The sequence below is a fragment of the Bemisia tabaci genome, chromosome 6 (assembly GCF_918797505.1).
Source record: "Bemisia tabaci chromosome 6, PGI_BMITA_v3".
Classification (NCBI taxonomy): domain Eukaryota; kingdom Metazoa; phylum Arthropoda; class Insecta; order Hemiptera; family Aleyrodidae; genus Bemisia; species Bemisia tabaci.
This window is the reverse complement of record NC_092798.1, coordinates 17,381,818-17,405,152: the sequence shown is the minus strand read 5'-3', so window position 1 is coordinate 17,405,152 and position 23,335 is coordinate 17,381,818. Positions and strand designations below refer to the sequence as shown.

General features: G+C 37.0%; 2 protein-coding genes across 2 annotated transcripts in view; one reads left to right on the top strand and one right to left on the bottom strand.

The window, feature by feature from the left end:
* The first annotated feature begins 210 nt into the window (after positions 1-210).
* Positions 211-8,433, top strand: LOC109041517 (ataxin-3). Its single transcript, XM_019057888.2, has 7 exons — positions 211-377; positions 595-759; positions 1,865-2,001; positions 2,697-2,851; positions 3,512-3,749; positions 4,394-4,536; positions 6,418-8,433. The coding sequence occupies exons 1-7, from the start codon at positions 354-356 to the stop codon at positions 6,525-6,527; spliced, it is 972 nt and encodes a 323-aa protein (XP_018913433.1). The 5' UTR covers positions 211-353; the 3' UTR covers positions 6,528-8,433.
* Positions 8,434-10,787: 2,354 nt separating this feature from the next.
* Positions 10,788-23,335, bottom strand: part of LOC109041515 (cell growth regulator with RING finger domain protein 1) — an 82,109-nt gene continuing 69,561 nt past the window's right edge. Inside the window, exons 3-6 of the mRNA XM_019057885.2 lie at positions 18,762-18,933; positions 16,138-16,285; positions 15,091-15,198; positions 10,788-14,616 (exon numbers count right to left, since the gene is read on the bottom strand). Of these exons, the coding sequence (XP_018913430.1) occupies positions 14,287-14,616; positions 15,091-15,198; positions 16,138-16,285; positions 18,762-18,933 (758 nt within the window). The 3' untranslated portion in view covers positions 10,788-14,286. The remainder of the gene's footprint in view (positions 14,617-15,090; positions 15,199-16,137; positions 16,286-18,761; positions 18,934-23,335) is intronic.

Genomic DNA, 23,335 nt, shown 5'->3' with positions numbered 1-23,335 from the left:
CTTCACGCTGTACCCACCTACGTCATCAAGTCATCAAAAAATTCCAAGATGCCCGAAATGCAAACACCTCCTTTTTTTTCTCTATGGTTCTGAACAGCGAAAATAGCTATATTATAGTGCGGTTATTTGAATTTAGCGTTTTTTGGCGGGAAAGTGGGAAATTGCGTCGTTTGTGTGCACGGAAGTCGTGACGTCATCACTATTAAATGTTGTTGTTGCACCACCATGGTTTCTTCGATTTCAGTGCATTTGCATTTTCCTATTTTCTTTTCTTGATGTGCGAATTTAGAAAATAGAAATTTGTCATCGAAAACTTTTCGTTTCTTGTCCTGCCGTGCGCCCAGTCTTTCTCCATGGAGTCTATATTTCACGAAAAAGTAAGTTTATGGTCATTCCTCTGTATTAGAATCGCGTCTTATTTTTAGGCAGTTTTTATTTCGTTTTTGCGCGCATGTTTACGTGAAAGTAGAACTCTCTTATCAGAACAACAATCATTTCATTCTAACCTAACGGAATTGTACTAATTTTGAAACGGTTTTTATAGTTCCACACTATAATCTCACTTATGATTCTTGATGTGTTTTGCTTTTTCAGCAAGAAGGTTACCTTTGCGCCCAGCATTGCTTGAATGCCTTACTGCAAGGGCCTTACTTCACTCCGGTCGAACTGGCGACTCTTGGTCAGCAAATGGATGACGAGGAACGAATTAGGATGGCAGAAAATGGTGTTGACAGTGCTGATTATCAACGCTTTTTAGAGGTAATTATGCTCTCGTCTTTCTGTCGCTGTGAGCATTGGTCAGAGCGAAGAATCGTTGACTGTAGTGTTCCGATGTAACCCTATATTGTACGTTGTGTTGAATGCAAGCCACGCTTAGCATTTGAGAAATCTTGTGATGTTGCATGAGATGTTCTTAGTAGGCTGCAATACTTTTTGTCAGTAGAGAAATCACCATAATGTTGCGGGTATTCTGGCTAGGGAAGTTACGTTTTCTTTAGGTGATCCAGCACGCATATCTACAAATATTTGTTTCTTGTGTGCCTTTATTGATTACATTTCTCTCTTGGAGTCTCTCAAAATCGGTTTCAGTATGGGTGGTAAATGGTAAGAGGCTCGGATAAGGAATCAATCAATGAATATGAGGAACCAGGTGCAAGCCTTGCCTACGAGAATGGAGAGGCCGTAACTACGATTCTGTGATGTCACACTAGTAGATGAAACTCGGCCGCGGTTTAACACGCGTTCTTATGGGAGAACGCTTGCTGCACGATGATTACTCGCCGATATCTTTTTCAGAGTTGCTCTGACGCAAAATTTCATAAGAACCTTTTCGAAAGAGGATAAAATGTCACTTTAGAAAACTAATTAACCCATTTGTGACATTGTCTAAAAATCGAGGAAATGAAAGCGTAATATCAAAATTGTTACTCCACTCAGATTCAAACAGGCCGCTCGCGCAACTTCGGCCGATCGAGGGCCACTCTGATTGGTCCACGCAGTAACTGCCTCACTCATTGATGCACCTATGACCCGGAGATGCTTGTTGTTTTCGGTAAATATCTACTAGCTTGACGTCACAAAACTGACTAGTTACGGCCTCTCCATTCTCACAGGCAATGGTGCAAGTAGATCCTCAGGCTTCAAGGGCTTTTTTACAGAAAAAGTTTTCTCATTTATTGCTTCCCAAAAATGTATGCTCATAATTTTACTACTCTGTCTCACAAATTAAGCAAGATATTCGAATTTTTAAGGAGGCAAATCGGTCAGTTTTATGACCTATCCATCCTCGAAAACGACATGAAAAACTACTCGTTACCAAAGCTTTCCTTCTTTTTTTTAAATACCGGTGACTTTGTTGTTCCAGCAACCGTCAGGAAACATGGATGACAGTGGATACTTCTCAGTTCAAGTTATCAATAGTGCTCTTGGTGTATGGGGCCTGGAACTTGTACCTTATAATAGCACAGAGCCGCGAGCAATGCAAGCAAAGCATAACCCGGAGTGAGTATTCTCTTTCCTTGCTTTAACTATTTCCTTAACAATCTAAAATTCAAAAGATTTTTTACCTGCACAGCCACCATTAACAGGCTGATAATTGAAACTCACTTGTCAGCAGGACAAGACATCTAAATATACACACAGTACACAATGCGGTAAGGGCTACGTCTTTTCTTATTGTACAGGCATGGCAAAAAATATTAAAAAAATCGGGCTTTTGTACCTCCCTAATGTGCTTCAATCTTCTTACGACTTGTTGAAAGCACATCTAATTGATGCTGTCTTCGCAAAAGTGCTTTTGCGACCAATAATTTTTTTCGCGGAAGTATCTCCTCAATTGAATGTTGGTAGCATAATTTTCTTTTCCTCGAATAAATTTGGCAGCGTGATCGCATGCTGCCAAATATGATTCACACTGACATGTAGCCTCCGACTTGTTGTCAAGAAGTACTACTAATATCGATGGATTCTGGTAATTGAAATCGGCTCAAATTTTTTGAAATATTTAGAATAATTTTAAGTAATTTTGATCTATTCTAGCAAAAACTCTGGAATTAACTTTTTTTAGCGTTTTGCTTCTCCTCATACTGTACTCAGATTTTGCAGGATTCTCAAATTCCAACCTGATGTACTCCATTAAGAAGGTTTTTTTTTTTTTTTTTTGGTGGTATTATATGCAGTATTTTTATTTGTTTCAGCTCCATGAATGCATATATATGTAACTATAAAGACCACTGGTTCACTGTTCGTAAGATCGGTTCACAATGGTTTAATTTGAACTCCCTTTTGTCTGGACCAGAGCTAATATCTAATACATACCTAGCAATGTTTCTGGCTCAGTTACAACAGGAAGGTAAATACCTCAACCATTATCAATTAATAGGTATCATAATAATGACCTAGACTTTCATTATTCAAATCTTGTAAGAGTTGCAAGGTTTGAAGAGGGACTTTGATTTCTTCGATTTGAATAGATGTTTTAGAAATTTTCTCATGTATATTTTGTAGAACTGGGTAGAGTTTGTTCAAAGAAACATATTTCAAAACCAGATGTTTGTTCACATGACTTTTTACATTCTAAGGGGGCTAGAATTTGTGTACTCTTATTCATGTCAAACGTGTTATACTTGTTCACTTTGAATTTATCTCCAGAAGAGTTGACCCAGCTAGGTGATTCTGAAATATTTAATTTTGATATCTCACTTTATTAGATACCCCTGCTGCTGATGATAAGTAGAATTTACCACCTAATCAATTCGATTAAAAGATACCTCCAGTTACAGAATTAAGGTGATTTGGAATGATAAGAGGAAAATGAGATACATTGTTCTCTTTTTCTCCTTCTTTTTTATTTCTGTTTTTACAGTTTATGTGTTCACTCAAACATTATGTCAGGCGTCGTTGTTGTACTATTCAAAATCTACAACATAAAATAAAGGGCCACTTTTTGTAGCGCATTTTTATTTCTTAAGTATTTTTGAAGTGCTTAATATATTTTTTTCCTCCAATTTAGGTTACTCAATATTTGTTGTTTTTGGAAATTTGCCTGAAAGTGATGCTGATAAAATTCTTCGAGCCAATCCTGTCAGTAGAACAACTCGCAAACCTGTTCCTGTCATTCAAATCAGTGATATCGAAGATGAGGAAGATTTAGACCTGAAAAAAGCCTTGAGATTAAGTCTTGGAGAAGAAGTTGCAAGTACTTCAAATTCCAAGGATTGTAGAGGCTCAAGTTCATCACGTCTTTCAAGGTATCAATCGTTGTCTTTTTCTCTAGGTATTTGATTTCGATAGGAGAGATTCCACGATATTTTCAAATTCAATTTTTTCAGGAATATTCTGCCTCTCTGCTGTAGGATTGATACGTTGCATCAAACATTGCATTTGACTAATCAAAGGAAAGAGACTTTAAGGTTTTAAAGCTAAAATGATCATGCTAAAGGAGAAATATTAGACTGCATTTTGCAATTGGGAACTGCAAATTCTGACTCTTTTCAGAAGTAACATGTGCTATAGTTTCCCTACAAAGATAGGTGCTTTTGTTGTTTAGCCAGAAATTTTAGTTCCCAATCGCAAATTGTGCTCAAATCATATATCAGTCCATGAAATCAAGGTTATGAACAAAATAAATCTGTCATGTCTCCTCATAGACTTAGAAAAAATGTTTAGTTCATGTTTTTTAGTGTTCCCTTTAAAATTTGTATCCACGTACCTTCCAAATTTCTTCCATTTTTTCCGTGCCGTTTTGTTTTCAGGCAAAATGTTTCTATGGATCTGGGTGTTTCCTTGAAAATTTTAAAACCACCTAGCGCGACACACACAAACACACCCAAAAAATAACCCAGATATTGCGTTACGTTTTTGATCTAATTGTTTTTAATCTATCTTTTGACAGGAATGTAAGTGATGAAGATTTAGAAACTGCCATCAAATTGAGCCTAAGTCAGTTTGAAGTGTCACCAAGTCAACAAAATTTAGAAGAAGATATTGTTGATCCAGATTTACAGAGAGCACTCAGAATGAGTGTTGAATGCACTGGTGAGTAAATAATTTTCAGCCTCGGTGGTGTAGTTACTGCAAGCACATATGTAGCAGGCTCGGTCCTGGAAAGTGACGAATTTAGAAGGACCTTTAAAAGTTTAATCACTTGTAGAGTGTCCCAGTGCTATTGTTGGGTATCAGAGGGAGATTAAAACAAAAGAGTCTAACCCTGTGGGACCTTAGATGGCCTCCAAAATTTCGCGCCAAGTAGCATTTGCCATAGTCATCAATACTACTTATTGTTACTTATCACATGGCCGCTGGGCCTTGCAGAAAAATGCAATATGTCTCATAGTATTGAGTACACTAAATAGAGTGCAGGCAAATTTCATCGTGCACAATGACACAATTGCTAATGTGCAGACTTGTGAAGGGCCCCATGCGGGTCAGCATAGACCACCACAAATACTACTTCTACTAAACAAGTTCCCCTTATCATCTTGGTTGGTTGGTACTGGGTTGGAGTCCTTTACCCCTGCTCTAATCTTACTTTTAGCACGACGAGATTATGGGGCCTTTTTCTTCAAGATGTTTTCATCATTAAGTTAAAGTAGCTTAAAGGAGGTCTGCTCCTACCTATCAGCTTAAGTACATCAGTTACGGTTATGTCAATACAAAACCTTAAGTGTCCGTAACTCTCTCTGGTAATATTTGTGTAGTTCTGAGTTGTTGAAAGGGGAGTCCATTTAATGTGTGAAATTATTTTTCTAATTCTCTGATTCTCTCGCAATGCAGGCTCAACATCCTTCTTTTTTAGATGCACCAAAAACCCCATCTATAAGTAATGACTGTAAAAATTAAGTAATTTAATCACTTGTTACTGTCTGTACCTAGACTCTTTCTTACAAATGTTGTGCATCCTTTGTGGCTTAGATCAGCTTTTAAGAATTGACAGCCGTAAAAAACTCAAACTTGTTCCTGATCATGACACCTTTCATCCCCTTGTTACAAACCATTACATGCTCAGATACCCCTTCCCAAACATGCACTTAAAATTTCTCTACGCTAACGTACACACTATGTATTTCATAAACAGTCCTAGAGTAGGAAGTTTTTTTCTGAGAATTCTAAAAAAAATTAGAATTGCGCAGGACAAGAAAATTCTCTTTACCTTTTTTACATACATATAGGTCGCTCTAAAGCATGCCCTCACGCTCTACGACACCTAACCTCCACTGCTCTCTGTCGAAACACAACCCTTTGGGCATCGAGCACCTTAGCATTTCTGCTTCAATCCCCTCTCCAAACTGTCGTTGGGCGCCCTCTGCGCCTTCTCCCAGGAGGAACCCAATCAAGGATCTTCTACGGCAACCTGTCTTCTGCTATTCTCTGAACATGACCATACCAAATAAGTTGTTTCGTCATAATATCATGCACGATGGTCTGTTTTGCATCGATGATCTCCTGTACTGTCTCATTCCTGACGCGATCCTTTCTGGAAATACCAGTGGATTTACGCCAGAAGTCCAGCTCTGTTGCCTCTAAAACCTACCGGGTCTGCTGTTACATCGGCCATACTTCACACCCGTCTTTACCTTATTTACAAATTTAAAATTTTGTTTTTTTTTTTCTTCAAAACTTTAAAATATTTCTATCAACCAGATCACTCCCCTGTCATCTTTTGAACGGTTGCACTTAGAGATTCAAATTTATATTTTTCGATCAATGAAAGCTACGTTTCACCACTTTTCCTTACATCTGTGACCAGAGAATACATCCATAATTTTTAAACTGAGGTCCAGGGACTTTTGGATCACTGGGAATTAAAGAGGTCAGAAAGAAAAAAAAATGTTTTAAAATCTCTCGAAGTTCTGTGTCATATTGTCAGAGTGGATTGTTAGGAAACTTTGTTGTAATTTCTTTTTTGTTTGTTTCCAGATGAGCCTCTCGCTAGTACAAGCGCTGATATGTCAGAAGTAAGGAGACATAGGTTAAACTTTTTAAGCAACCTCGAAGCCAGATCCTCATCAGCGAAGCTGAATTCTTAGCAAAATGCTCATCTCAGTGTTTCTTTTTTTCATAATTTTTGTTTTGTTGTGTTTTGATTATTTTTCTCTACTTTATAAGTATTTAGAATTTAAAATCTGCATTAATGCTCCTGTTGTATTTTCGTCCATTTTTAACAATTTATGCTTAAATAACCAACCTCTAGCAACTTTATCAGTCACCGCAATATCAGTCAATGTGGTAAAAGTTCTTTTCCCAAATTAAGACAATTGAATCAGTGAGGATGAAAGAAAACACACCAACTTGGAAAAATGAATTTTTGCAAGAGACAAAAAATCGTGCAGTAGGTGAAGAAGTTGGTCCAAGAAGAAGCTTTTTGGTGCCTAAGGGCAATTACTTTGGGTCATTCCAAAATGTTAACCTGACGTAGATGCGCCATCTTTTATGGTTTTTATGAAAATTGGGCATCTTTAATGTAATTTGGGCATTTTTAAGTTTCCGAGTTGATGTGTTTTTATTCCCTCAGATTAAATTTGGTGTTCTGTTTTTCAAATATCTAGGTGAATTTTTGAAACTATTAGTGGGTCTTCTTGTTATTTCATTGTCAAAACTTTTTTTTAAGAGCATTGGTGTCTAATTGAGTGAATTTTCTTTGCTCTATTAGTTCAAGTAATGCAGGGACATCAATCATCATTTATTGCTCTCTGGTCCTGATTTCTCCCATAAAAATAGAATCGTCGTATGATGACTATTCTGTGTGTCACAGTGTCTCTGACACGTCAGTTATGAGGATTTTTTAATCTGACAGGGCTAAGTGAGGTCAAGTTTTTCTCAGCAGTTTTCATTTTGATTCAGCTTATAGCTGCATACATGTGTGAACTTCAAAGTTACGTATCCTAACCATTTCATTTTAAAATATCTTCCTCAATTCTTTATTTTTATTTTTATGAAAAGTAAACTAACTTAGTTGCGCACAGTCTACAGTAGAACATTCTTTCTGTTAACAAACAAAAAAATGAGAGAAAAAATAGATATTAAAGATTTTAATGAAATGACATTGGTTAGTTTTCTGTTAAAAAATTGAATATAACAGGAAATGTTGACTATTGCAGTTGGGGATTCAGTTCTCAGAGTTAAGCTGTAATGTGTTTATTATAATGCAGACGGTCTGAGTTTTCAGTGAGTGTTATCGTTTAATTTTCAGCAACAACTTTCAGAAGCAATTTTCATAGGGTAACAAATCTTCAGAAATGTGTCAATATTATTTTCCGAAAAATATAAAGCTCAAATTATCTTGACCAGAGACACTGAAATCAAGAAGTCTGCCAAAACAGGAGAGTAATTTACTTAAAGAAAGTTGTTTTTTCATGTTTATTTTCTTCTCAGAATTCTTACAATCTTAGCCTGAATATCAATGCTGAAACTCCCAAACTACATACCTCTGTTTGCAACATTATAGACTTTTTGTCTTACTTTATTTTTTTAAACAGAGAACTACTTAACGTCAATTCTTATAAATTCCATGATTTTTCCTCTTTGTCCTAAGATATATCTCTGAAAACTTCAAGAAATGATTTTGATTCGTTCTCCTTTCAAAAAATAAAGTAGAAGCAAAGATTTTGAAACACTGCAAAGGAGATATGCGGTTTGGGAGTTTCACCGTTGACATTCTCAAAACAAGACGGTGATAGGGATACTTCTTTCTCAAATACTATTGAGGGAATATTATAATATCAGTAAGAAGTGTATGATAACAACATGGAAAATGAAAATATGACTTCAAAGCAATTTTTTGTAATGATTGGCATCTTTCTTTCACCAAAATGTGTAAAAGTTCTTCCAGTGCCTTTAATCATTATTTTTTTTCCTAGTAATCAGTTTTTCATGTGTGTGAAACCCTGTAAGAAGTGAAATAAAATCCATACCACCCACTTTCCAGCAATAATACCTTTTCTCTCTTATTTTTTCCTCCTGCAAATACCTCCAATGAAAATTAAAGGAGGAACAGAATAATTTATTCTAGTTTTTTATTGGGCATAATAAACACACAGACAACTCTTCTCGAGTGTTGTTTTTAACCTTTTTTCCATGTGCGAATAGTTAAATGTCTTGTACCAAAAACTGCCCAACTAGGAAATAAAGCACCAAACTGATAAGTCTTAAAGTTTTAATATTTTCACTTAAGAAGTATCGCTGGTTTACCTGTTGGTTTCATTTCCGTTGCTGATGAATATGCCCTGAAAAATCCTTTCATATGGGGAAACATATCCTCTCAACTCAATTATTTTTCTGCTTCTAAAGGATTTGTCTCAATTTCCAAGTTTAGCAGTTTCAAAGATGAGTCTTTCAATTTTTTTCCTCTAGAATTCATGTTTTGACTTTTTTTTCAGATTTACCTAAATAAAAATGGACTGCGATCAGATTTAAGTGAGGAGGCTCCCTCCAAAACGGCTGATAAACATTTGAGTCGGGACGTACGAAAACCGCTAATGTCCATTTTTCCAGTCTTCAGTTTTTTTCAGTTGATAATACTTTTAAAGAGTTGATACAACCATATAAGTGAAGAAAGAACTCGTTTTGGGATTAAGGTGACCCGGAGACGAGTATCAACGCCTTTTTCGTGGTTGCATTCAACTACGAAAAGTATAATCAACTTAAAAAAACTGAAGAGTGGAAAAATGGACATTAGCGGTTTTCGCAGGTCCCGATTCATTTCACGACTTGACTTTTTCCCTGCTGCATTTGATATTCTAAATAACTCTAGATAAAAATCTGAAAGAATATTTATCAGAATGGGTGTACGTGAGAAAACTTAAATGCTACAATTTAATGTAAAATATTCTTAATCCAAAAGTAATCTTCATGATGAATGTTGCAAGGCGTTCATTGGTCATTACATACCCTTGTGTATTTTCACACTGGTTGTGAGGAAAAAGACGCAGTTTAGTGCCATGCCATCATTAAACTTTACTGTTTCGATGTGTCGTTCAGTATTCTGACAAGAAAATACAGAAAAGTCCCATTACTTCTGCATTGCATTCACTATGCTGCACTATTCGAAGCTGCAGAATTGTAATGTTCTTGCCGTGAGAGACTAACACGCACAGCTAAGAAAGTGTACCATGTTTCTTGTTTCTATGCAAACCCAATGGGTCAGTTGCGAGGGTCACAGAATCAAGTTTTCATGCTTTAATCTTGCAGATCAACTAAAAATGATAAGATCTGTCCTAACTGCAACTTTTTGCAATCAATTTTAACCGATATATCGCACCTTGAAAAACTCGATTTATGACGTCATCCACCGCGAAAGTACATACCATGTTATGCACTACCGCGGTGGATGACGTCAAAAACCGGACTTTTCAAAGGACCATATCTAGCTTAATATTGAACGTAGAAAGTTGCTGTTTAGACAGATCTTCTTATTTTTAGCTAATGTACAATAATCAAGCATCAAAACACGATTCTGTTACCAGCACAAATGTCCCATTCTTTACACTAATGAGTAATAAAAATCTTTAGTACTTTTCTTTCAAAAGAAAATGGGCTGGTTTTCATTTTACTTTAATGAGCCGCCCTTATACAAGCCCTCAGCTAGAAGTTTTGCTAATTATTATGGATTTTTTGTTTAAGATATCATTTGGACCGCGTTAAACAGAAAGGAGCCAAGCCACATCAGCTGTTGCCAAATTTAATTGGCTAATTTAATTTTTTACATGAAAACAGGTGTGCGGATTTTTGTGCAAATTTCAGTGTATTTTCTCCATAGTGCGAAGCAAATTCCTTAACATTTTCAAAGGGATCTGCACAAACGTTTTCTCGTAAAAAATTAATTAACCAATTAAAATTGGCAATAGCTGATATGGCTTGGTTCCTTTTGTTAGACGCGGCCCATTTAATTTTTGCTCTTTCTTCTTCTAACTTTCTCAACATAGCTATATTAAGCCCTTTAAATTTACGGTTTCTAAGGTAAAAATAGAGACCCTTCACAAATGTCCTGGCAATAGGGGAAACTTTAATTTCTGAGGATTCACATTTCCGCTCAAAGGCAGCAACTTTTTTTCTACCTATTACTGGCTATTGAGCCACAGGTTGAGTAGCAAAGTAACTCAGTATAATCTGGTTTGCCAAACAAATTCTACTTAACTTACACATCACTGTTGTTAAGAACAGCCCTAAAAATAAAAGTTTCCAGCTGGTTGCTGTGGACTAGTAGATTGTTGATATCTGCCTCTGTTGATTCTACTCTCGAGGTGTTCCTTGAAAACAAGGGTAAATGATGAAAAAATGATGCGTCAATGTTTAAAATGAATCCAAAATTTATTGTTTTTTTGTTGTTTTTGTTTTTGAACAATTTAGTTGCATTGAGTAAAACATAACCATTATTTTTTTTGGAATATTGTCAATAAATATGATTTACAAGAATATTTTTTTCTTTCTTTTTTTTATTTTATTATAGATAGTTGGATTCATTGACAGCAGAGCAGTATCGCTGCATGTTGGATATAATAGTTACGTATTCTAACGACAAAAACAAAACAAAAGTACAATTAATTCTACCATGCATTAAGATTATTCTGCTATAACTTGGGTGTTATACATATTTTAACAGTTTTTACATGATTTGTGTTTTTTCTCCAATGGAGACAATATTTCGTAAAGCTACACATTTTTCAAAAGAAACAGGATACTTAAAGTTCATATTTTGTTTTTAAGTAAAAATACTGAAACAAATTAAACATACTAACAAAGTTTAAATTAATAACCAGAGCAGTTAAAAGTAAAAATTCTTGACATTCAATTAAGGAACGTTGGATTACAAAATTTTAAGTTACACCTCTTTTCCTTTGACTTACACTTCCTGCATCATAGGACTGTAGCCGTTTACTGGCACTATACTAGCTTAAAAACTGCCCAAGGAAAAGTAATTCTTGATGCAAGGACCCACTCAACCTTATAGGCAGGTCAAGCAAAATGAAGTCTGAAAGATTTTACGTACTACAGATGATGATATACAACATTTTTTTGGTGACAGGATTAGGCACTATATTCCACCATAGGAACTCAAGGTTCGACCAACATTCGTTGATCATCAGCTAATGACTACATTTTGACAAATGTACATTACCTGCCAAGGCAATTCAAGGTTGATTATCATTTTCAACCAAAACTAAAAGATTGAAGATTTAACAAATGGAAATGAAACTCAAGAGAAACTTAAAAATATTGGAAGACAAGGGTACTATTTCACCAAACCACTTGAAATGACCATTTTTCTTTAGTGAAGGGTTGGCATTTCTACTGGATATGAAAATGTGAAGATTTTTAATTATTGAAAAAAATCTAGCTCGAAAATTGAAGCGCTGGGTGCAGGAAGGTCTCCTCTAGGCTGCAATACCTCAGAATCTCTGCCAACGTTTTATCTATTTTGATCAAAGCATATGTATGCAATTCGTGGAAACTTTACTGAATATTCTGTAAGACTTTCACAATGTTCTAAACGAAAAATTCCAGAAAATTCACCTGATAATTTCCTCTCTAAAATATAAAATACCAGCAGATATCCTAAAACACCGTAATCAAGAGATGCCCTTTCTGTACTCAACACCTGAATTTATTATGATCTCAAGATTATTGAATGATCCAATATCTTGACAGCGAAAATGAGAAAATTTTCATTTTTCCTTTCAATCTGAGGGTGAGAAAATGAAATACATTTCTTAAAATCAATACAGTTTGAAACTATGCTAGGAAAACCACTAAGAGCAGCAAGTCAATGGAGAACTCGCATGTTCTACTCCTTTGGTTGAGGCTGTAAATGTTATATACAGGATTTTTAAATTTAAAAAATAAAACACCCTCTTCAAGTACGCATGACAAAAATCAATTTTCAGTTGGCAAGGGGACAAAAGTGCGAATAAATATAGATACATCTAGCTATATTAGTAGCTATGATATATGCATTCATTGATGGAGTCAGAGAGCTCTATTACCAAATCTAGGAAAAAAGGAAATTCCTAAAACTTAAGATGCTCTACTTCTTGGCCAGAATTTTACAGATTTATTAACATACCTGCACATAAGAATGATGTAGTTGGAGTTAGGTCTATACAATTTCTATACTTGTTAAAAGAAAAAAGAAAGTTGAAATTAAACGGCTAAGTGGCTCCTTCTAATCTAGATGTCAGTGGTTTCAAATTTGCAGATTGAATACATGTAGAGCAAAAAAAAATAATAAAAAAAAAACTCCCTCCTATTTCATCCCCTTTTGTGCTTTCCCTTGTTTGCACCAAATTTTGATGGACAATTAGTTATTGAAGGTGTCATGAGGGAGAGCGAAGTTTGAATAGGAGGAGAGGGATCAGAGAATGTAGGTGGTCGATATTATTGCCTTATTTGTCACTCCTCTGACAAAAGGGCATATCTCAATTTCTATGCTTACTCTGTTCTATGTATAACTCTGTATACTTTTCGGGGTTCCTGTGGAATTAGAGGTACATCCTTACGTCAAAGAAGCGAGGATTTGTACAGTTAGAATAGGGAGTGTGCTTGAGGGAGGGGGGAGAAGAGTGAAGAAGAGACTACTTCAAAGTCCTTCTAAGCGCTTCCTAAATTTTTAGCTTTTTACGGTTGTGGAAAAGTAACGAAAAGAATACTTGATGATAGAGACAATATTTTTAAATATCACTTAAAATTAATTAATCATAGGTAAATAAGTTACATTAAAAATTATTAGTACACGAGGGCAGATTTAAGAGTCAACTCCCTTATGTTGATAACTTCTTAATTGAGAAAATTGATAAACCGATGGATTTTTGGTACTTTCAGCTTTCCAACAAACCTTCGAAAAAAATAATGCAATGCTATTTCAAGTTTTCGGCGCTATTTTTTGCTAGAGGGGTAATTTTTACATTTTTGGTTAATATTATACTCTGCATAGAATTTTGATGTAAAGAAATAAGCAGTAAGTCTCTGGATCATTACAGTAGGCTTTTCCATTGAGTAAAATTTGAATACCTATTGACTGTTGCTTTCATCGAGAGATCTGAATACATTTTACACTCAATCCAGCTTAGTTGATGGACTGTTGTTGAAAAAAATAAAGATATGGAGGTAATGAAAGCAACTTGAAATATCACCATCAAAACTTTTCTAGCAGGAGGCTAAAAGAGGAATCCATTCATTGACATTCTGTATTTAACTTCATTTTGAAACAAATTCAGTCTCCTTACTTTCAATGATGCAATGCAAAAAAAAAAGGGGGACCTGCATATTGAAGGGATAAAGGATTTGTTCTCATTAGTAAGTATGAAATGTAAGTTTTAGCACACTGCACTGTGTGCTTATCTTGAGCACAAAGTACAGTGTGCTGAAACATACATTTCATACCTACTTTCATTTGTAGAGATTCTAGCTGTGAATTGAAAAGATGATAAGGATTAGTGCAGTGCATGTTGATGATTTGATATTCTGCAAAGAAGGAGTTGAGACGTCTCATAAATTTCTTCCTAGAGAACATCTGAATCTTCAGGATCATACTTTACAAATATAGTACAGTTATAATGAAAGTCGATTATGTCAAATTAAATGAAGGAAAAACTTAAATTTTTTGGGGTCAAGATTGTAAGATTTAAAAAAGACCAGTCATTTCATCCAGTGGCTATGATGAAAAATAAAATTTAGTCATCAGACATAATTCCTTCGGCTTCTATCACATGGAACATGTCTGGCTTGCACATCAAGATGTGAAGTGATTACAGAATGACTAACATGGAGCTAGTTCATTGCAAGTGACCTTTCCTACCGATGAAATCCTATAAAATCTGTTAATCTATCCTGCAGCCACTGAGTTAATCGTTCAGGATGTGATGATATCGTTTTTTCCGAGCTGTCTGTCAGGTATTCTTCAGAGCGGACGGTGAAGTACGATTTGATGGGAGCTCTGCACATTGGACAGGTGTCGAGCTTCACAAAACACGAAGCGCAAACACAAGTGTGTCTGCAAGGCAATAATGCTCGAGAGAGAGGGAAAAACTGACACACAACACAAAGCTGTTCGCAAACTGAAAATGCGGATTCGTTGACAACCTCTTCATAATTGGATACATTTCCAGTCGCTAAATATAATTGCTGAAACAGAAAAGCAAGAACTACATTAGTTTAGTTCATGGTAAGAATATAAATCACACTACGTATGATGGTAGAAAAACGAAGGAAAGTGAAAGAAGTGAGGAGAAGAGAGTTTTGATCTTGACACAAGACCTGAACCTTCTGAACTTAGTCAGGATTTCTTTGAATGTTCAGTCAAATTTCATCTTCAGAACAAAATTAAAGGCTATGCAGCGAGACACACCATTATTTGACTGTTTTGGCCTTCTCATATGTATTTTTTGTGTACTTTCCAGGACCATACAATATTTTTATACTCCTGCCATCTTCTTCTGGTTTTTATTTAGGAAATTCTGATGGAATCGCAAAGATGCATTTTAATACTCCTGCCATCTTCTTCTGGTATTTGTGTAGGAAATTCTGATGAGAATGCACGATGGGTACACAAAATTAAGATTTGAAAAGATGCCGAGACTTCCAAAGAGAAAAACTCACTTTTAGAGACGATAACTGTCCATTGGCTTGTTTCAAATACTGCGCCAAGATACTGGTGGGAAGAGTACAATCATCATCTTTAATGTGAACGACGCTCACTAGTGCCACCTGAAATTAAAAAGCAGTGGAAAATAAGGAGCAATTAAAGAGTGTAGGTAATCATTTTAGAGTTTTTTATGTAATTATTTTCTTGCCACTGTTAGGAGAAGATGTTGTCGGCGATGAATTGATTTTATCTACGGAAAAATTCTGACTGTGCTGAGAGTCTGATAAGAATAATATACTCCTCTTTCCCTCCATCATGTAAAATAAGCGTAATTTTCAAACGGTTTCGTGTACTGGCTACTGCTTAACACATAATTTTTTGTTTTGTCCTTTCAGCAAACATAACAACAAATTTTTGAGATCCACCTTTCTGAAAACGGATAATGACAGATACCATTATCTAAATAATAAAGATATCAATCAGATACTCAATAAAAACTGAATAAAAACAGAGGCTGACTTTGGCACATAATTCATCAATGATATTGGTTACTAGAAGAGGTGCCCTCTCTTCCAGGGGGAAAAATTGAAAAAAGAAAAAAAATTGAATGGGATATTCTGTAACAATATGCTCGCCTTAGGAGATAATAAATGAATGTTGACAAAATATATAAATGTTAACAAAAGTATATGGTAGATAACAGTTCGAATGTTAGGTGGAATGAATGAATAGAAAAAATTTACTGACTGCATAGTTTTCCCTCTATTCTTAAGGTAGTTTAATAAAAATTTATTTTGACACGATTACATATCCTGAAGCTTTTGCTTTTTCTTCAAAAATAAAATGTGATTCATTAAAAATTCATCGTCAATCTATTTCCAATAAAATATAATCCATTTAAAATTCATTTGAAATCTAATCAATTTCAATATGCACCATTATAATTTTAGGATTTCACTTAAAACAATTTTCTCAAATTTGACAATTGAAGGACTGTTATCATCTTGGATGAAGAATAGGGAAAACATTAAATTGTTATTAAACGAAAAAGAAGATATTACCGTTTCATCTGGATGAAGAGAAGTGGGATTATCTCTTCGGACGAGAAAGATAACAAGCGGGTAGCATAGTCTCGGAGGAGGTCCAAGTTCCAAATCTGGTTTTGGGAGACACAGCCTTAGCGTCTTTTCTGCGTGTTTGTTTTGCTCACTAAAAATTGAGTTAAGGAACAACAAATCCACGATGAAAATGTCTCATGGACAAGTTAAAAATTAACAAATTGCTGGGAACAACAAATGAGGATTCTCATTTAAAACGATGATATGATAATCAGGAATACTGTGGTTTTAATGAAACTCTGATAACTGTATAAGACTCAAAAATTACAGCTAAAGAACTGGCCTCTGAGAGAAAAATTAGATCCATATTCACTCCAAGAAAGTTGCTAATATTAGCATCAGCAAAGTTCTTAATCAATTTATTCAAATTTTCTTCATTGCTTGGGTGTAACTAATAAATGGAGATATCAGCACCACTGCTTGAGGGCCTGTTTTATATAGTTTTCGATACAAAAAACGCCCAAAAAAGTCAGACCAATTTGAAGTCATAGGTGTAGTTAGTTTATTTTGCTGGGGAGGGCCTGGCTCCTCAATATCACGGGGGTCTGAAGGGTAACAAATACTCTTCGACCCTAACAGGGTCCATGGCCCCAGGCCTCCCCCGGAAATTTTTTGAAATTTTAACTCTGTTAGGACTCACTTTGAAGCTTCCGTTACACAAATTTTCCATTCATTTCTGCACATAAATTACGCCGTTTTACATATTTTCGGCTCCAAGTACTTTCAAACTGTTATGACGAGTTACACTGAGAGAATTCTCGTCGTTGAAGATTTTTCTCCACTAGACAAATGTTTTTTGGGAGGGGGGGGGGGGGGTAATACTGTTTTCATTTTTAGGGAGGGCAGGGGCCTCCTAGCGACGACGCTTACGCTTTCAAGGTTGTACAGAAAGTCTTAAAAATGGTAATTTTCTCCCCTTATATTAATTTGCTCTGTGCTGCTAACTTGTAGATTCAAGATTCAAGCGTATGCGATTTTGGGGGATTTTTCTGAGATTATATAATAGTGGACGCTAGCACAACAGAATTTCACTGAAAAACCGAAAATCGCGTCGGACGTTCTCTAGGCAGCGTTCATAAATTACGTGACTCACTTTTCGGACGTTTTTACCCCCCCTCCCCTTGTAACGCAATCTCGACCCCTCTTGTAAATACGTGACGCTTGAAGGACTCCTCTTCCCTCACCCCCCCCCCCCCCCGCCTTCAAGATCCCAAAAGTTGCGGGAAACTGTTGAATATTAAGCTGGATTCAATTTGAAGTATTTTTACAGGGTGTCTAGTATTTTTTAATTTTGAAAAATCCTGATATTTTCCTGATATTTTATTAAAAATTCCTGATTTTTTCATTTTGAAAATTCTTGATATTTTCCTGATTTTTCTCGACTCCTGGTACGGTAGGCAAAAAGCAGTAAGACTTTCTCCGCTGAGGAGATTCGCGTAAGAAAAATTCCTGATAAAACGTCTGATTTCTTCGATTATCCTGATATCTTCCTGACTTTTTCCTGATCGGCCAAAATTCCTGATATTTTCTGATTTTTCCGGTTTTTCCTGATGCTAGACACCCTGTTTTAATTACAATGTGACAAATAACGCCCCAGGAATGAGGGTGATACATCTAGGATTTTGTGTTTTTTTTTACCAGTAAAGAGGGTTACGTAACGCTGTCATCGACCCTCCTCCCCCTAGAGCGTTACGTAATTTACGAGCGCTCCTTAGGATCGGCTAAATGAGGAGGCGGTTATATTTTCACGATTTTGCCTGGTTAACCTGAAACTTTATTTTTTAACCTGAAATTCCTGAGTGCCCATGAGAAATTGATGCCTGCTAATCCTACCGATGTTTCGATTAATAGTTTTGTGGTAGTCGGGTCTTTATCTCCAAGGGCGTTGACATATTTGGCAGTAAATTACACATGAATTGCATTGATACTCCTGATAAGTGCTCCCATTTCCCGGAACTAGTTCGAATTGCGGAACTTTTGAGATTTTCCTGAATTTTTCCCGGAACTGTTGAAAATCTCAAAAGGTTCCGGATCTTTTGCATTTTTTGGAACTTTTTCGGAACTTTTTTTTTTTGTAGGTTTAATGGCTTACGTCTCTTATCAGAGATCTACAGCCAACTATAGACAGAGATTTAATGTCCTTAGACAACAGGGCGATAGGGACATCCACGCTCCGGCTTTCAAATTTTCAGGGATTAAGGCCGAGTAGAATCTGTTTCTGCAGATCCACACGTCAGTTCCGTGAAAATTTGTCGCCACCACCGGAATTCGAGCCCGGGACCTTTTGGTCTAGAGTCAGACGCGCTGACCGCTAGGCCAACCTGGCCTACCTTCGGAACTTTTGAAAAATCTAAAAAGAATTCCGGAACTTTTGGTGATAGAATGGGAGATTTTGAAACAAAAAAGTTCCGGATTCCGGAACTTTTGACGGTCATGTAATGGGATAATGCTCCTGATTTCTACTGATTGTGAGTGAGATTCAGGAACTTGACGTTCCCTGAGAGTGAATGCGGGGAGTGAAGCGGTGAATGAGTGAATGAGCGAGTGAGATTGAGTTTAAAGGATACTGTATGACACGACTTCTTTGTTGGTAGTGGCCCTGAAGCATGACGCCTTGCTGGAGGGAGGCGTTGAATTTGTTCCACGGCCGCCACAGGAACAAGTGGAGTTCGCGGATCGAGACTCCCCAGAACGCTTGCAACGTGTAAGGCACTTGACTAGAAAACAAAAACTGCACTTCTGCAACAAACAAACAAATATTCACGGTCAAAAACAACATAAAAGCGAAGCGGTTCTACAGAGTCAGAGTCACGGGGGACCCCAAAATGTGTCGTTTCCCGGACGAAGGAACAGGGTGGCATGAAACGTAAGAAAGAAATGAAAGATTGGAAATTTCAGTGAAATATTTCATGAAACTTTACAATGCTGTGAAATATTTCATATTTTTCAGGGGCTAGAGTATGCAACCCGCACTCAAACACACAAAAATAAAAGAGAATCACAATGTTTACAATTTGCGAAGTATAAAAAGGAACCGGTGTTATTCAATATCCTTTCATAAATGTCGACAATTTCATGAAATATTTCACGTGCACTTTTAAGATTCTATTTTTCATGAAATTTTGCCACCCTGCGATGGAACGTAACTCCATTCCTAAGTTGCAAAATCAACTTAAACCATTCAATTTTTATATTCCTGATCAATTTTTGTCCGGAATTTTTCTGATATTTGCATGAAATCGGAGGAAAAATCCGTGAAATTTTCAGTTAGAAATGTCCGATATTCTCCTCGCGAAAACGCAATTTGCGAGGGGAAATTTGGCAACATTGAAATGTAGTTACGTCCTATCGTGAGAAAAACGACGAATTGAAGTCAAGCAAAGTATCTTGAAATTAAAAAGATGCAGTGTTTTGCATAGGTGGAGAAAGAATTTCGAGGTTTCCCAGAAAAAGTCCTTTTCTTTTCCACGACTTCTCAGGGTTGGGCAAAATTCCCTAACTTTCTCTCGTTTCCGGTTTCCCCTATGACTTTTCAAGAAACTGTCACCCTGTGTAACGAAGCGATTCTGCGCTGTACGTGCATTCCTAAGAACATAAATAACGCTGCATTCCTCCCTTCCCCTTGTTTTTTGTTTTCCAATTAAACTTAAAAAAAGCGTGTTCTATTAATCTGGGGGGATCGAAGTTGTTTTCCAAGGGCTGGCATGAAAAAAAGAGATAAGGCGGGAAGGAAAGTTTCACCACAGCGCGTGAATTTGTCTCTTCGGAGGAGAACGTAAACAACACAACAGTTGCACAATCTTGGTAAGTTTGCAATTGGCTTGTGCATACCTTCGGAGCCCATCATATTGAAAGTTTGCATTGAAAAATGAATAAATAATTAGAAAGTTGCAATCGTGGATTACATAATATTGTTTATTGTTCACCGGTAAATTAATATTTCATTCATACTTTTGTTACGATTGCGGATTTATGCAAATGGAGAAAAAGACGACGGACTGCGTGTCTGCCACATCCACCGTTAAATTTTGATTTATGAGATCTGCGACGCGGCATTCCGGAATCTCCGTTCCTATACTAAGGGACACACCTATGGTCGCGTTTTTTCTGGTGACGTCCGGCATAGAAATTATGAAAGAAGTGTTGATTATGCCGTTCTTACTTCCATTTTAAAATTTTCTTCCCACCGGTCGACCAAAAAACTTGACGACTAAGAAGAGAAAAAGAGAAAAATACATGATTTGCGATTTGACCATTGATTCTTGTGTAAAATTTCGCGAGAAACACGATGGTGCCACTGGTTTTCTCTGAAATCATCTCCCAAGCTCAAAAAAAGCTCTCAAAGTGAGGCCAAAATGGAGGGGATATCCCACCCTACCCTGAGAGTCCACCTCTACATCAAAACAAACTCTCCATGCAAAGATAGGGAGCAAAATACATTAGCAGTGATGCCGTGTTTTCAGTTTTGGAGTCCCCAAATAAAGTGGCGACCCTGCCAATGTATTTCTCCCCTACCTTTGCATGGAGAGTTTGTTTTGATGTAGAGGTGGACTCTCAGGGTAGGGTGGGATATCCCCTCCATTTTGGCCTCGCTTTGAGAGCTTTTTTTGAGCTTGGGAGATGATTTCAGAGAAAACCAGTGGCACCATCGTGTTTCTCGCGAACTTTTACGCAAGAATCGATGGTCAAATCGCAAATCCCTCACACATGCAACATATCCATTCTTTATGGTGATATTTGCGGAGGTTTTTCGACGCGGCGATGCTGATACGTGTTTTAGAAATGGAGCTGTCGATATGCTCCGGGGCTCGCGAGACGCATGACCAGCTGGGCATATCCTCTGCCCCTCCCACACCTCGGGCGGAACTTCGAATCTCGGCAACCGTCGTCCGAATCTGGAAATTTAAATTTTCCCCGGTTGCCGCGGCCGATGGACGATATGCCGAGCGATTGCACACTCGTAGACACGTGCAGTATTTTCGACCGTTCCATCTTCTTCCAGCGAGCAACTCTTCATCGCCAAAATTTTACGCATTAGAGGAGGCAGCCCGTCGCACACTGGACCAAGTCCATGGGAGAAGTCGGACAAAATTTGGAAACTTTAAGAGCTTATAACTCCGTTAATACAATTTTTGAGGTTCTCAAAGTAGTTTCATTGGTTTTCTCGTGAAATTTTCTTTCATAGTCACCCTTTGAAATTTAAAATATGACGAAATAAACATATACATTTTCAGTTGTAGTCAAAAATTTCTTATCCGACCTCTCTCATTGACTCGATCCTGGAAACTGGTAAATTGAACGACGCGCGACGTGAGTTTCGTATTGCATAAGCAAGAAATTGAAGGCGCTTCTTGTTACAACACTTGAATGCGACTATTATTGTTGCATCACGGACGCCTGTGTCACATAAGCGAAGAATTGAAGGCGCTTCGTGTTCCTATAATCCCTGGGTGCGACACTCTCAACATCACAGACCACAGATGATCACAATGCATCAGTTAAAAGCTAAACAAGAGAAAATCACTAAGAAATCCGACCCGAACTGTATGTAACAAAGTGGTAAAATAGTGCTAGGTCCATACTATTTTGCGGGCAAAAAGTTGAAAAATTTCAATAAGTGTCAAAAAGAGCTCAAAATTCATTACAGCTCAGAATTCAGAAGGGCTCAAATTTCATTGGAGCTCAAAATTTTTAACTCCGGTCGTAATTTTTGGACTTTCTAGCCTTGTTTTCCCCGCAAAAAAGTGTGGACCCAGCGCACTGTCGTTAAATCTAAAGCAGTTTCTAATTACGACGCTGGAATGCGACTAGTAGTTCACCCTCGGATTTTCGTGTTATATCAGTTAAAAGTTGGAGGCGCCCTTCCTTCCTACAACGCGTGGATGCGATTCTTACACCGCCGACATACCAGCTGCATCGGTAAGAATAATTGTCAAACGCTCCTCATCACAGCATCTGGATGTGACTATTATTGCATTACGGATGCCCCGGGTGGTAAATGGAAAATAGTGAAGGCGCTTTTTATTATAACGCTTGAATGCAAAAATTCCTGCAGCACGTGATATCTGAACTGCATATGAAACGCTTTGAAGGCGCTTCTCGCTGCAGCACGGAAGCAAAGAAACGGTGGTATAATTAGAGGGGATGATTGGAATACTACCCCACAGTTTTGATGGTTTTAAACACGGGCTATATCTTGGAACAAAAAGTCAACTGCGCGTGTCATGCTGGTATCAGTCAAGAGGATAATAGATTTTGAGGAGTAATTTTTTTGGACAAATTTGGTCGTGAAAGACCAATGAGCTTTACTGGAAATGAACAAAAAATCGCACCAGGATTTTGAAAAACAACCATGGTGGAAAGTTATGTAACGCGAACAAAAGGAAAACTGGAAAAATCTTTTTTTCTCTCACATATTCCTCTGAGCAAAAAATTGCGCTAATTTAGAACGGCGATATTTCATGCTTCGACGATTTCTTTTTGGTCCTGATATAATTATGCCGCCACAACTTGCTGTATAGTTTACTTGCGACAATGTGGAGAGAGGGGGAAGGGCAAAAGCACAAGGCTAACTATGGTACGCGATGTTTACTTGAGTCCTGCCGTTATCGTATATCCTCCCTATATATTACATCTATTTATGCACTTCAACACTTTTCACAATTACCTTTTTTCGCCTTTTTCGTTTACCATTCTTCCGTCGGTTTTATTTTTTTGTTGCCGGTGACTGTCCGATGCAGTGAAAGAAATGCCGATGAAGAAGAAAAAAAAAACTCAAGGATTCAGGTATACGTGGTACCATTGTAACCATTCCATAAACGTAGTATTAAGCGAATATTTTGGCGCAAGAAATGCCTAGAAATGACGCGAACCAAACCTGGTCTTTGTCTGTGGATGTTGTGTCTGAAGTTCAAAGACAGAATTTGTTCTAAATTTAACCAAAAGTGTTAATATGCCAAGTTACGAGTTGAGAATTGTCGAATCATGATGTGAGGTAACGCCGACCATCAGCGACAAACTAAGCACAACAGCTTTCGACTTATTATTTGAAATACAACAGTGTTTCACGCTGAATACTCTCTAATCCTCGTTTCCGATTCAATTTGATAAAAACAGTTCTTAAAAGTTTTTCGCCTTGCAC